The sequence below is a fragment of the Rhinatrema bivittatum genome, chromosome 8, assembly GCF_901001135.1.
Source record: "Rhinatrema bivittatum chromosome 8, aRhiBiv1.1, whole genome shotgun sequence".
Classification (NCBI taxonomy): domain Eukaryota; kingdom Metazoa; phylum Chordata; class Amphibia; order Gymnophiona; family Rhinatrematidae; genus Rhinatrema; species Rhinatrema bivittatum.
This window is the reverse complement of record NC_042622.1, coordinates 12,548,338-12,563,380: the sequence shown is the minus strand read 5'-3', so window position 1 is coordinate 12,563,380 and position 15,043 is coordinate 12,548,338. Positions and strand designations below refer to the sequence as shown.

Here is a 15,043-nt window from a genome sequence, read left to right as displayed (position 1 = left end):
GGTGGCTGTCAGTGCGGGCTAGGAAAACGCACGCTCAATATTCCAAGCATCCTAACCTGTGCGACAGCTGCGGGCTAGGAAAACGCACGCTCAATATTCCAAGCATCCTAACCTGTGCGACAGCCGCGGGCTAGGAAAACGGAGGCTCGTTAATGGACGCGCCTTTTCCTAACCTGACTGCCGGCACACTTTTTTTTCTTTTTTTAGGGTTCTCCTTTTTCGGTTCCTCCGACTTACTGTCGCCACAAAGCAGTATTTTCTGTAATTTGTTTAGGGTAAACCTGTGCGTGTCGAGCGCACATTTTTTTTTTTCCATCAGTTTACATGTGATGAGCGCTGTTACCTACGTGCTTGGCTGGACGTGTGTTTTGGACACGCTAACCCCCGTTTTGCATCAGGGGTTATGGACGTGCATCCAAAGTGCGTGTCCAGTCATGTGTTGAGCCTTGCGCTGTGTTTGGTGTGGGCGTGGACCGTTGTCTTTCTCTGCCCTAATCTTTCTATGCACCAGCACTGCAGCGTTAGCTACAGCCTTCAAAATGTCAGCTTGCGGGGGGGGGGGGCTTTTTTCTCCCTGGCTTTCAGTCTTATTCTTAGTTTTATTTTCGTTCACGTCTGCCAGGCCTCCTGCTTTGAACGCTGTCCTTCCCAGGCCATGCTTCGCTTGCCCGTGCTGTATTCAGACTTTGCACGGGTACTGTGATGGCTGCTGGCAACTCTGACGCTGATCGGCAGGCACAGCACAGCGCCCCCCCCTCAGGAGTGCCTGAGGAGGTGAAGCTTAACGCCTATCACCCGATAAATACCGCATGGAGCAGAATGGAAAGAGAACCTGGAAGTATCTTGCTTCTTTGAACTGCCAAGTTACTTATTTGCAGTGATTTTGTTTGCTAAAGCTTGTGGCTTTAAATGAATCTTCATCTCTTTAGGTCTGTTGTAGTGCTACAGTATGGAAGATAGGTGTGTTTGGTGGGGGTGGGCGCTGGGATGGAGGGAGGGCTTCATCATTTAGGGCACAACCCCATGTTATTCTCACCTAACTGCACTCAGAGGGGATTCTTAACCCAGCAATGGGACTGGATGAGGAATAATGAAAGTTACTTCTTCTCGGGCAATGCCCGGCTCCGGCTCTTCTCCATCGCACCTGCCACATGCCTTGCACACTGGGAGGGTAATTTTCCTAAGAGCTTCCGCTTTCCCACAGAAATGGCCGCCCACCCCATATACCTATAGAAGTGGGTGCACAGACCCTACCTGTGAGTAGTTTACTGTGCATAATGCAGAGGCATTCGGGCATGGTGTGCACTTCCAGTCATACTTCTGTGCACCTAAATATTCTCAGAAGAACTCTCCACACAAATCTCAGAGGGGATTTAGAGAGGTAAGTGCATCTTGAAAAGTGGTGCCAAGTTATTGAGAAAGGACCCCCATCTTGCACCCCTTGCTGGCCATATTTCTCTTAGTTGCTTATATGCTTTTATTCCTTTGGTTGTTGTGCACTTTGCAAAATTAGCAGAAGGTCTGTTAGTGAACACAGAATAATGTTTATTAGTGCCAGTAATTCAGAATATAAATACCATTTAGTACATGCAAAACCGATCACAGCGAGAACCACAAAGACACTACAGATATGGAAAGTATTTCCTGCCTTTCTCGCTGTTACACTTTCCACAAGTTCCCTACGCGGCTTAACTTCTAACCAATGCCATGCAAACCCTCTGTCATCCAATGAACAGCCGTCTCCCCTCTGCCACTGCTGCCTAGGACACATGAGAGCTGCTCTTCTCTGGTGCTTCACAACTCCTAAACCCACCCCGCTGCTGAAAAGCATTCAGATGCACACCAATCCTGCTTTTCTGCACGAGCAAGCAAGCAGAAGTCTAGCTGGGACCACAAAAGCGTGCATAAGTAAAGATCAGGATTCACAGTATGTAAGGAAAACAATGTCTGTGAAGCAAGCTGTCAAAAACGTAAACCTGAGCTTTCATGGGGTCAACCCTCACCCAGGGCCGGTGCTTCCATTAGGCAAACTAGGCACGCACCTGGAGCGCCAAAATGCTGCCAGCACAGAGTCCAGGAAGATGCTGAGCAAGTCCCAATATCACCAATGAAAAGCTGAGCTGCTTTGGGTCAGAGTCTCGAGCTTGGGTCAGAGAGCGTGTGGGCGTTTTCCTCTCTGAGAGGTGCACATTTGCGCTCTCGGACACAAAGATGCACCCACATGGAACCAGAGAGTGAGAGAGTGAGTGAGTGGGGTGTGCGTGCACCTGGCTGGCAGTGTGGTTGTCGCATGGGAGCCGGTGCAAGAAGTGATTGCTTGGCAGGAGACTAACACCGGACCAGGACTCCAGGATATGTAGAGGAGACTTGCGGGGGACCCAACAGATTGCGTGGATGGAAGGGGGACTGCAGCTCGCGTTGCTCACCCTTGCTCTAGGGTGTGCTCTATGTCTCAGTTATTTAGGAAAAAGGTGAAATTTATGTTGGAGATTTTTTGGCTCAGTTGTGACCTCAAAAGGGTCAGCTTGGCTTGCTTTTGGGAGCTGTGGAAGCAGACAAAACACCCGAGGGAGTCAAACAGATACCCTTGGCCTGAGTTTGATAAAATCCCCTGGGCTATTTTCCTGCAATCCACCCCTGCTCAACCTTACATCTGGACACTGAAGCTGTATACCCACAGCTGGATGGAAACTGGGGACTGTGCTCTGACCCTTACATTTCGATACAGGACACTGAAACTGCACATCCACAGCTGGATGGAAACTGGGGGCTGTGCTCCGACTTACATCTGGATGCAGAAGCCCGGAGCCACACACCCACAGCTGGATGGAAATTGGGAGCTGTGCTTTCAACCTTACTTCTGGATGCAGGACCCTGGAACGAAACTGGGGGCTGTGCTCTGACCCTTACATCTCGATGCAGGACCCCGGAGCAACACACCCACAGCTGGATGGAAACTGGGAGCTGTGCTTTCAACCTTACATCTGGATGCAGGACCCCGGAGCCGCACACCCACAGCTGGATGGAAACTGGGGGCTGTGCTCTGACTTACATCTGGATGCAGGACCCTGGAGCCGCACACCCACAGCTGGATGGAAACTGGGCGCTGTGCTCTGACCCTTACATCTGGATGCAGGACCCCAGAGCTGCACACCCACAGCTGGATGGAAACTGGGAGCTGTGCTTTCAACTTTACATCTGGATGCAGGACCCCAGAGCTGCACACTCACTGCTGGATGGAAACTGGGAGCTGTGCTCTGACCCTTACATCTGGATGCAGGACCCCAGAGCCACCCGCCCACAGCTGGAAGGAACCTGGGAGCTGTGCTTTTAAATCTTACATCTGGATGCAGGACCCCAGAGCCACCCGCCCACCGCTGGATGGCAACTGGGAGCTGTGCTTTCAACCTTACATCTGGATGCAGATCCCTGGATGGAAACTGGGGGCTGTGCTCTGACCCTTACATCTGGGTGCAGGACTCCGGAGCCACCCACCCACCGCTGGATGGAAACTGGGGGCTGTGCTCTGACCCTTACATCTGGATGCAGGAGCCCAGAGCTGTACACCCACAGCTGGATGGAAACTGGGAGCTGTGCTTTTAACCTTACATCTGGATGCAGGACCCTGGAGCTGCACACTCACTGCTGGATGGAACCTGGGAGCTGTGCTTTCAACCTTACATCTGGATGCAGGACTCTGGATGGAAACTGGGGGTTGTGCTCTGACTCTTACATCTGGATGCAGGAGCTGCACACCCACATCTGGGGATGCAGGAGCCCGGAGCTGCACACCCACAGCTGGGGATGCAAGAGCCCGGAGCATCACACCCACAGTTGGATGGAAACGGGGCTGTGCTCTGACCCTCACATCTGGATGCAGGACCCCGGAGCTGCACACCCTGAGTTGGATGGAAACGGGGCTGTGCTCTGACCCTCACATCTGGATGCAGGCCACCCACCGCTGGAAGGAAGGCATTGCTTTTCCCTGGCCCCGGCAGCAGGTGCCTCTCTTCCTCTCCCGCGGCAGCGGAGCAAGTGGCCGCGCCGCCTGGAAGCGCGGGGGGGAACGCGCTGCCCCCGCTGCCTGCTCCTGGGGGCGGGGTCGCTGCTCGGCGCCTGCTCCAATCGCTGTCCGCAGCGAAGCCTGGAGGGGGCGGAGCCTCCCCGCCCCGCCCCTCTCCGCCCGGGCTGCAAGTTTTCCCGCCTGCCTGGCGCAAAGTGTCCCGGAGCAGCTCGGCGGGCGCAGGGGGGGGGCTCGCGATCGCCCGTTCCCCGCCAGCCATGCGCCTGAACGCCAGCGCCCTCCCGCCCGGCGCCCCGGAGGCGCCTCTCCTCCCCACCGCCCCCCTCAACGCCTCCAACGGCTCCGGGCTCAGCCGCCAGGGCAGGGCGCAGGACGAGCTGGAGGTGAACACGGACATCTACTCCAAGGTGCTGGTGACCGTCGTCTACCTGCTGCTCTTCCTGGTGGGCTGCACGGGCAACTCCATCACCGCCTACACGCTGGCGCGCAAGAAGTCCCTGCAGCACCTGCAGAGCACCGTGCACTACCACCTGGCCAGCCTGGCCCTCTCCGACCTGCTCATCCTGCTGCTGGGCATGCCCATCGAGCTGTACAACTTCATCTGGGTGCACCACCCCTGGGCCTTCGGCGACGCCGTCTGCAAGGGCTACTACTTCCTGCGGGACGCCTGCACCTACGCCACCGCCCTGAACATCGCCAGCCTGAGCGTGGAGCGCTACATGGCCATCTGCCACCCCTTCAAGGCCAAGAGCATCATGTCCCGCAGCCGCACCAAGAAGCTCATCAGCCTCATCTGGCTGGCCTCCCTGCTGCTGGCCACCCCCATGGTCTTCAGCATGGGCCAGATCTACGGCGCCGGGGACCAGAGCCCGGACAGCCTCATCTGCACCAGGATCGTCCAGACGGCCACCTTCAAGCTCATCATCCAGGTGAGTGGCTCCGAGGGCCGGGCGGCGATGTGGCCCTTTAACCGTGGGCTAGTCTCGGGAAAGAAGCTCCCAGGGGCATCCCTCGCACGCGCCTCCCAGGAGCCCCATCCACCAGATCTTAGTTCCAGCTTGTAGAGCCCCGACCGGAATGAGAACTGAATCTGGATTCTGCTCCCGGGTGAGGCGGGGCTGTACCTGTTACTTTCCTTCCCGGCGCTCCTGCGGATTTTCATGAAAGGATTTCGTTTCCCGGGCTCCAAGCAGTTTTCTGCTAGGGATTCCGTAAAGCCCGAAATTAGGATGGGGAGTGAGGGAATGAGGTGGCGAGTGCAAAGGGTGATGTGACCCAGCCCCTGGGGCTGTTGGACCAGACACAGGACACGCTTATTCGGCTCCTCCTCAAGCTTTGGCTGTCGGTAAACTCATTCCGTTTTCTCGCCCGTTCCTTGCAAGATGTAGCCCTTTAAAAGGGACCCTCTAAAACCAGGAGTTCCCCGGGGTAGAGTTTTGTCTGGGAGTGGAGCAGAATTTGTAATCCGGAGCATGAGCCCCTTCGAGGGGCTGCGGGTGGCGGTCACTGGGCTGAAATTCGGGCGCCGGTAGGGGACGATCTGCCGTCTCCCTCGTGTGGGAAGGCGCTTATCTTTCATGCTAACGTGCTGAGCTGCCGGGAGGTCCGAGTTTATCAAAGACCGATCGTGAAAGAGGGAAAGCGGGGAGAAGGCTTCAGGGAGGTGCGCGCAGGATTTGCAGCTCTTCCTTTCATGCACAGTTTTCAGCTGGCGGTCTTTGCGCGGCTTTTTTTGTCTGTAAATATCACAATCCACCTGAAGACGTTTATCACAGAGGCGGGGAGCAGGACGTCCCATAGAAACGTTTGGGGGCTTAGCTCCTTCCTGGGACTGATTCAGAAAGTGAGAATCCTTCTCACTGCTAATAACGATAGCAGCAGCCCCCCTCCGGAAGGAAGATGCTGAGCATGGAGCGACTCCGGGGTTTCGGCTGCCAGTCCTGTGGTGGGGGGCAACGGATTCTGTCCCCACGGAGATCCGCGGACTCTTTGCAGTTAGAGAGTTTGCAATTCCCCATAAGACTCCGATTGCTTCCTCAACATGAATTGTAGCTGCTTTTACTGACAGAGAGTCTGGGAAGCCGAATGAACTTCCTTGGAAATATGTTGCTGTTTTTTTTCTCTAATGAATACGTCTGTTGCTATCATTGAACATTCAAAATATTAATGATCTTAGCTCAAAATTACGCATTCCTATATCTATCTGTCTGTCTGTCTATCTATCTATCTATCTATCTGTTTATCTATCTGTATGACAGAAAAATGCTTCTGAAGGCACCAAGGTCATTATTCTAACAAATAATTGTGCTGCTGTGTTATCCTTGTACAGGCTCTTATGAGAAAAATATTCAGTAACACACAAAGCTAGTAATTCAAAGTTTAACCATGATGAGGCAGAGGCAAACAGGCACAGCAAGCTTGCCATCAGCAGTTTCTGAGAAGGTGGATCTTTCCGGACTTTCGGCTTTCCTACTAACATTTTTACACAATGCGTAGTGGACAAATCCCATCTAAAATTCCAGAGACTGCTGTTCAGTCTTAACCCCTGATTATCCCGCTCAGAAAATGGTTAAAAACTAATGAATAAAAACTCATTAGTTTTTAACCATTTTCTTAATACATCAAATTCCCAACCTTTCCTTTGCCCTGTATGTTTGTCTTGATTAGAATGTAAGCTCTACAGAGCAGGGACTGCCTTTTCTATGTGTTTGTACAGTGCTGAGGAGGTGGAGTAGCGCAATAGAAGAAATAAGTAGAAGTAGTAGTAATAGTCGCATGCATCTGAAGATGGGAGAAGAGAGGCCACAATGCTCAGTAAATGCTCAGATATTTATTTTGGCTGGCCCAAGGAAAGGCAATGTCACTCACCATCGACATTTTATGCACATTTTGTCATCTTTCTGGACTTCATTCTATCTTGGGTCTCCTCTGACCTCTCTCCTATTGCCCTTATCCTCTGTTGAATCCTCCTTCACTGCTGTTAATCAGCTGTGCCTTAGGGCCTGAGCCCTCCTCTTCTCTCTGAACATCATCTAGGGCTTTCAGTACCATCTTTAAGCCGATGGTTCCCAGATGTACCTTTTTTGCACCAGAAATGTCACCGAGAATTCAGGTGTAGCTGTCACCGTGCTTGTCCAAGATGGCTTGCCTGGATGCACAGCCCGGGGAGAATGTCTTATCCTTCCTCCCTTTCTCCTCTGTGGATGACAGTGTCATCCTCCCGGTCCCCACCCCCAGCTACAGGCGTCTCCTCTGCACACATCCAAAGCACCAGTACCACATGTCATCGCCGGCATCAGTCCCTTCCTTTCTGAGCACACTCTCATGACCTCCTGCTCACAGGTCTTCCAGTGAAACATCTCTCCCCATGTCAGCTGCATGGCGATGTTTACCGCATACTGCGAAATAGCTTTAACATGTTTCTACATCACCATTATGCCCATGTTACACCTTCCCATCCACTCCTGCACACTGTTCCAGCTTTTCTTACTCACCTACAAGAGTTCACGCTGCAGCTCCTCACTCTCTCCTCCCCCCTTTCTGCCGCACTCCTCCATGTGCCCCTCTCCACCTTTTCCACCTCGCTGAACCGTTTGCTGGTGAGTCAGGCCCCTGAAATCCTGCCTAAAAGCCCAGCTTTCTGAGGCTGCCTTTAAAATCAAAGCCTGGCTCTTCCTGATCCTCGCCCTGGGGAGTTTAAGCACGCTTGCTGTAATAAATGCATTTCCTGAAGCCTCCTATTTGTCTTGTCTGCATGGAGCAGGGACTCTCTTCCGAGTTATCTGTTCAGCGCTGCCCAAGTCTTGCAGTGCTACGGATCTGATTAATAGTGCTAGAAGCAGTGATGGAGTTAGGCTCCCCGAAGCATTCAAGCTCTCCTGGTACTAATACAACAGCAAATGTTTTAAAGCCTTCCTTCTGACCTGAAGTCTTAAAACGTATGAGTTTTGCTGTTGTGTGAGCCTCCTTCCCAAGGTGATTGGTGAACACGTAACATCAGTACAGGATTTCAATCCGCATATATTGCTTTGGTATTTTATTCAGTAAGAGAAACAGCCGGGCATGTGCTCCTGAAGGTGTTAAGGCAAGGTCTTTGGTTCCCACGGCCCCGCCAGATATCCCTGCCCAGTATAAAGCTGTAATACCGTATCTGACCTCTTCATGTAGCGCTTCCAGTGCCCACACTCTGCGGATACCAGCAGCAGGGTCTGAAAGGGTTAAATACAGATTTATGTGAAATAGTAATTTTGCATCTGACTAAAATTTGTGTTTGCAGGCAGCTTAACAGCTCAGGTAGTTTTTGGTGGTGATGTCAAACAGTGCGGCGAGAGCATTGCTGATACTCCTGAAGCTCGTCTTAATCGTTTTTTTGCAGCAAGCAAATGATAGTATCGCAGCTTTTATTTCTGAAATATCTATAAGTCTTGCGCTGAATTTTGTCAGCCTTCGCCGTGTTGGTCCAGCATTGCTCCAGAATCCCAGGGTGGGAAGCAGATGACGGCTCTTCTGGACTTGGAAGCACAGCACTGCTAGCGTCCTCCTGTTCCAGGTATCTGTGCGCCCGACGGATAAGCGTTTAAGGAAGCGTCGTCTATCTGATGCACTCTGCCCAAGGAGGCAGCTGGGGCACTGGCGAAGCTCTGCTTTAGCATATCAATGAGCCTGGCACACGAACTATTTATACATGCAAATATGCTCATGCCCTTTTAAGTCAATGGAAAGCAAACACCTCCAGTGCTCCTTCCTTCAGATTTGTACGTTTCAAGACTTCCTAGTGCAAGGAGCTGAGTGTGTGCCTGCTAGAACAGCTATGGATTGCATCTCATTTCCAATTTAACTGAACCCAGTGCTGCGTTTAATTCTTGCTATTGTAAATTTATATACTTTTTTTTTTTATCAATAGAGTTTATTACATTTAAAAAGGGTTGCCTAGGACTTGCACTTCTCACAAGGCAGCTTTGGTTTTCTCTAGAAGTTGCCCGATGAATCACATAAGCATCGGAGTAGCACAGGCTGAGTAATCCAGGAGATGTCTTCAGAGATGCAGTTTACCCCAAGGGGCTCTGAGTGCTCACTCTGCATCTTGGGCCCCAGGGGTACATTGAGGGACCAGTTTGGGTTGCAGGGGAAAAACAGGAATTGGATTCAGACAATAACCAAGAGGCCCCCCGACTTCTACAGTCTGAGGAACTGATACTCAGGCATAAGGGAAAAAGCCAGGACGGCTTCTAGGGCTGAGTCCATAAGGAAAGCTCGTCAAGCAGCACTGTCTGGATTTTTAAGAAAGCCTATCACTCAAAAAAATGTTGCTAGCTTCAATTTTTATGGGTTATCATAAGGTTTGGGGATAACTGCACGGAGTGGCAGTTGCTACCCTTAAGAGAAACACGGGGGTAACCTGCACGGAGCGGCAGTTGCTACCCTTAAGAGAAACACGGGGGTAACCTGCACGGAGCGGCAGTTGCTACCCTTAAGAGAAACACGGGGGTAACCTGCACGGAGCGGCAGTTACTACCCTTAACAGAAGGCAGGGAGGTAACCTGCACAGAGCGGCAGTCACTACCCTTAACAGAAACACGGGGGTAACCTGCACGGAGCGGCAGTCACTACCCTTAAGAGAAACACGGGGGTAACCTGCACGGAGCGGCAGTTACTACCCTTAAGAGAAACACGGGGGTAACCTGCACGGAGCGGCAGTTGCTACCCTTAAGAGAAACACGGGGGTAACCTGCACGGAGCGGCAGTTGCTACCCTTAACAGAAACACGGGGGTAACCTGCACGGAGCGGCAGTTACTACCCTTAACAGAAGGCAGGGAGGTAACCTGCACAGAGCGGCAGTCACTACCCTTAACAGAAACACGGGGGTAACCTGCACGGAGCGGCAGTCACTACCCTTAAGAGAAACACGGGGGTAACCTGCACGGAGCGGCAGTTACTACCCTTAAGAGAAACACGGGGGTAACCTGCACGGAGCGGCAGTTACTACCCTTAAGAGAAACACGGGGGTAACCTGCACGGAGCGGCAGTTACTACCCTTAACAGAAGGCAGGGAGGTAACCTGCACAGAGCGGCAGTCACTACCCTTAACAGAAACACGGGGGTAACCTGCACGGAGCGGCAGTCACTACCCTTAAGAGAAACACGGGGGTAACCTGCACGGAGCGGCAGTTACTACCCTTAAGAGAAACACGGGGGTAACCTGCACGGAGCGGCAGTTACTACCCTTAAGAGAAACACGGGGGTATCCTGCACGGAGCGGCAGTTACTACCCTTAAGAGAAACACGGGGGTAACCTGCACGGAGCGGCAGTTACTACCCTTAACAGAAACATGAGGGTAACCTGCACGGAGCAGCAGTTACTACCCTTAAGAGAAACATGGGGGTAACCTGCACGGAGCGGCAGTTACTACCCTTAACAGAAACATGGGGGTATCCTGCACGGAGCGGCAGTTACTACCCTTAAGAGAAACGTGGGGGTATCCTGCACGGAGTGGCAGTTGCTACCTAGGGAAACTTTCCGGGCAGACTGGATGGACCATTTGGTCTTTTTCTGTGGTCATTACTCTGAGAGTCTGTTGGCTTGTGGACTATGAGCCGGCAGACTCTCCTCCGCGGTCTGAGGGACTGAGGGAGCGGACATCTGAGGAAGGCAGAGATGGCACATCACTTCCAGCCAGGTGACATGCTCTGGCTGTGCCTAGCCAAGACCAGGCTCAGCACCATGGTGGGCCAGAAGGAAATTGTCCAGGGCCATCATTTACCCACCTCTGCCCTCCATAAACTGCTGCAAAGCTCACCGCTGCTCCAATCATCTGTGCCCAAGATCTTCTAGGAAATCTCTGCAAAGGTCACAGACTAAGGAAAGGAAAGCCGTAATTGCTTCTCCTTTGTGTTTGCTCACACATCCCATTCAATATGTTGACCCTAGGAAGATCAGGTACTTACATTCACAAAATGCTCCAGCAGCAGTGTCATTAATCTTCCCGAATTCATGAAACGCTACTCAGCAGGTCAGAGACAGTAAGCAGTTTCCCCACAGGCATGAAAGGGGAGAAATATCTCTCCCCAGTATCCCGAGCTCACACCATGGATCTCTCATGCCATGCAAAGGATCACCAGCCAGCAAGCCACAGCTAAGGCCAGGAGGGCAGCTATAAGCTATATTTCAGCCCAGAGGGTCTCTATGCGTTAATCTAATGGTTACTTTCAGGGAGACACAGTGAACTGGCTTTCTCTGTTCTTTTTCCCCTCCATTTTATTTTCAGCTGATTTGGCTGAGATCAAATAATACCGCCTGTCTGTTTTTTTGTTTTGTTTTTTTATTAAAACTCCTGCAATTGAATTATCCTCTGAGGTATGTCGTGATGGCAATTTCCTGCCCTGGGCTTAAGATATGGTAAAGGAGTCTGTAGCTAAGAAACAGAAGCACAAGAGAAGCTGTTTTGGCTTCCGTGCAGGGAGCGAATGTTTTCCGGCACTAAAATGTGTGGGAGTGGTGGGAAGGCACCACTCCTGGGGTTTCCTGCAGGTTAGTGCCACATTCCATCCAGTTTTCTTATCCACTGTTGTTCAGTTTTCTCATATTCCTTTTACATGACTTTGATACTTCTTGTCCTCTGCCCGTCTTATATCTCTCTCAGATAGGTTGCTTTAAAAATAACCCTTCCTGATCGTGTGCACTCTGAGCCAGCAGAGGGTATTCCATCACTTTTAAGGGAGGGAGGATGCTGTAGACATGTATTATTTATTTTCATTTTTAATATTATATAATTGCTTACCTACTAGTGCATTATAAAACAACAGACTGCATTATAAACACAACAGACTGTCATGGTTTTACTGACTGCATATTCGCCTGTACTAGAAAGGTAGATTGAAAATCTTTCATTGCCTTACTTCAGTATTCTTAAATACACCTTATAGCTCGTTACTGCTGGACATCTAATTACTTTAGCACAGTAATTGGCAACATGTTTCATTATCACCCAAAGAGTCGATTTTTCTCAAATTCTGCTAATTTCCGGGTGACAGGCTGCACAAATCCCTGCAGAAGATTGAGGGAATCCTGATGAGGTAAAGATTCCCATTGTGTATGTTTGTATCTGTGTTTTTGTGGGGGTAGGGGGCCTTACTTTCATAACCCCCCAGCAGCAAACATCAGCCTTGAAAAAATGGAGTTATTAATACATGAAATGGGGAGGATAAGTTTCTGAAAACAGTCTTCCCTCACTTCAGCTAAAAGCATGAAGGGGGATCCACAGTGTGCATGCTTTTAGCCACGATTAAGAACATAAAAACATAAGGCTTACCATGCTGGGTCAGACCAAGAGTTCATCAGCCCAGCAACCTGTTTTAACAGTGGCCAATCCAAGTCACAAGTACCTGGCAAGTAACCAAACATTAAAGAGATCTCAAGCTACTATTCCTTATTAATTAATAGCAGTTTATGGATTTTTCCTCTAGGAACTTATCCAAACCTTTTTTAAACCCAGTTACACTAACTGCTGTAACCACATTCTCTGGCAATGAATTCCAGAGCTTAACTATGCACTGCATGAAAAATAATTTTCTTTGATTTGTTTTAAATGAGCTACTTGCTAACTTCATGGACTGCCCCCTAGTCCTTCTATTATCTGAGAGAGTAAATAACTGATTTACATTAGCTTTTTCAAGTCCTTTCATGATTTTGTAGACTTCTATCATATCCTCCCTCAGTCGTCTCTTCTCCAAGTTGAACAGCCCTAACCTCTTCAGCCTTTCCTCATAGGGGAACTGTTCCATCCCCTTTATCATTTTGGTTGCCCTTCTCTACACTTTCTCCAGTGTAACTATATCTTTTTTGAGATGTGGTGATCAGAACTGCACAAAGTATTCAAGGTGCGGTCTCACCATAGAATGATACAGAGGCATTATGGCGTCCATTGTTTTATTTCACATTCTCTTCCTAATAATTCCTGATATTCTGTTTGCTTTTTTGTCCGTCACAACACACTGAGCAGAATATTTCAATGTATTATACACTATGATGCCTAGATCTCTTTCCTGGGTAGTAATTCCTAAGACAGAACCTAACATTGGGCATGCGTACATTTGTTCGCGCACCAGGTGCGAACAAAAGTATGCTGGATTTTATAAGATACGCGCGTAGCCGCGCGTATCTTATAAAATCCGGGGTCGGCGTGCGCAAGGGGGTGCACATTTGTGCAACCTGCGCACACTGAGCCCAGCGTGCGCTGCCTGTTCCCTCCGAGGCCGCTCCGATTTCGGAGCGGCCTCGGAGGGAACTTTCCTTCGCCCTCCCTTCCCCTACCTAACCCACCCCCCGGCCCTATCTAAACCCCCCCCCCCCCTTACCTTTGTTGGCAGATTTACGCCTGCTGAAAGCAGACGTAAATCTGTGTGCACCAGCGGACTGCTGGCACGCCATCACCCGACCCGGGGGCTGGTCCAGAGGCCTCGACCATGCCCCCGGGCCGGCACCACGCCCCTGGGCCCGCCCCCGAAACGCCGCGTCATTCCGCAACGCCCCCCCGACACACCCCTTTTACAAAGTCCCGGGACTTACGTGCATCCCGGGGCTCTGTGCGCGCCGGCAGCCTATGCAAAATAAGCGCGCCGGAGCACGAGGGCCCTGCACACGTAAATCCGGCCGGATTTACACGCGCAGGGCATTTAAAATCCGCCCCATTGTGTAACTACACAATGTGTATTTTTCCCTATATGCATCACCTTGCACTTATCCACATTAAATTCCATCTGCCATTTGGATGCCCAATCTTCCAGTCTCAGAAGGTCGTCCTGCAATTTATCACAATCCACTTGAGATTTAAGCACTTTGCAAAATTTTGTGTCATCCACAAATTTGATTACCTCACTCATCGTATTTCTTTCCAGATCATTTATAAATATATTGAAAAGCACCAGTCCAAGTACAGATCCCTGAGGCACTCCACTGTCCACTCCCTTCCACTGAGAAAATTGTCCATTTAATCCTACTCTCTGTTTCCTGTCTTTTAACCAGTTTGTAATCCACGAAAGGACATCGCCTCCTATCCCATGACTTTTTAGTTTTCTTAGAAGCCTCTCATGAGGGACTTTGTCAAACGCCTTCTGAAAATCCAAATACACTACATCTACCGGTTCACCTTTATCCACATGTTTATTAACCCCTTTAAAGAAATGTAAGAGATTTGTGAGGAAAGTCTTCCCTTGGGTAAATCTATGCTGGCTGTGTCCCATCAAACTATGGGGCAGATTTTCAAAGGGGTACGCGCGTAAGATATGCGTGTACCCCCCGAAAACCTGCCCCAACATGCCCCTACGCGTGCCGAGCCTATGTTGAATAGGTTCGGCGGCACACGCAAGCCCCGGGACATGCATAAGTCCCGGGGTTTTGCTAGGGGTGTATGTCGGGGGCGTGTTGCGACGGCGTGTCATCCGGGAGCGGGGCCGTGGGTGTGGTTCTGGCCCGGGGGCGTTTCAGGGGTGTGGCCAAGGCCACCGAAACCACTCCTGGGCCGGGGAATTGCGCAGGCCGGCGAGCGCGAATTACGCCTGCCTCAGGCAGGCGTAACTTTTCTAACAAAGGTAGGGGGGGTTTAGATAGGGCTGGAGGGATGGGTTAGGTAAGGGAAGGGAGGGGAAGGTGCGGGGGGGTGGAGGGAACGGAGGCAGGCTGCGTGGCTCGGTGCGCGCAGGCTGCCGATTTTGCACAGCCTTGCACGCGCCGACCCCGGATTTTAAAGGATACACGTGGCTATGCGCGTATCTATTAAAATATGGCGTACTTTTCTTCGCGCCTGGTGCGCTAACAAAAGTACGCGCGGGCATACTTTATTAAAATCTACCCCCATGTCTATCTAAATGTTCTGTGATTTTATTCTTTATAACAGTTTCCACAATTTTTCCTGGCACTGAAGTCAGGCTCAGTTTCCCAGATCACCTCTGGAGCCCTTTTTAAATATCGAGGTCACATTGGCCACCTTCCAGTCTTCAGGTATAACTGATGATTTTAATGA

At 50.8% G+C, this 15,043-nt stretch overlaps 1 protein-coding gene across 1 annotated transcript in view; it reads left to right on the top strand.

The window, feature by feature from the left end:
* The first annotated feature begins 4,231 nt into the window (after positions 1 to 4,231).
* Positions 4,232 to 15,043, top strand: part of NTSR1 (neurotensin receptor 1) — a 229,351-nt gene continuing 218,539 nt past the window's right edge. Inside the window, exon 1 of the mRNA XM_029613861.1 lies at positions 4,232 to 4,953. Within this exon, the coding sequence (XP_029469721.1) occupies positions 4,282 to 4,953 (672 nt within the window). The 5' untranslated portion in view covers positions 4,232 to 4,281. The remainder of the gene's footprint in view (positions 4,954 to 15,043) is intronic.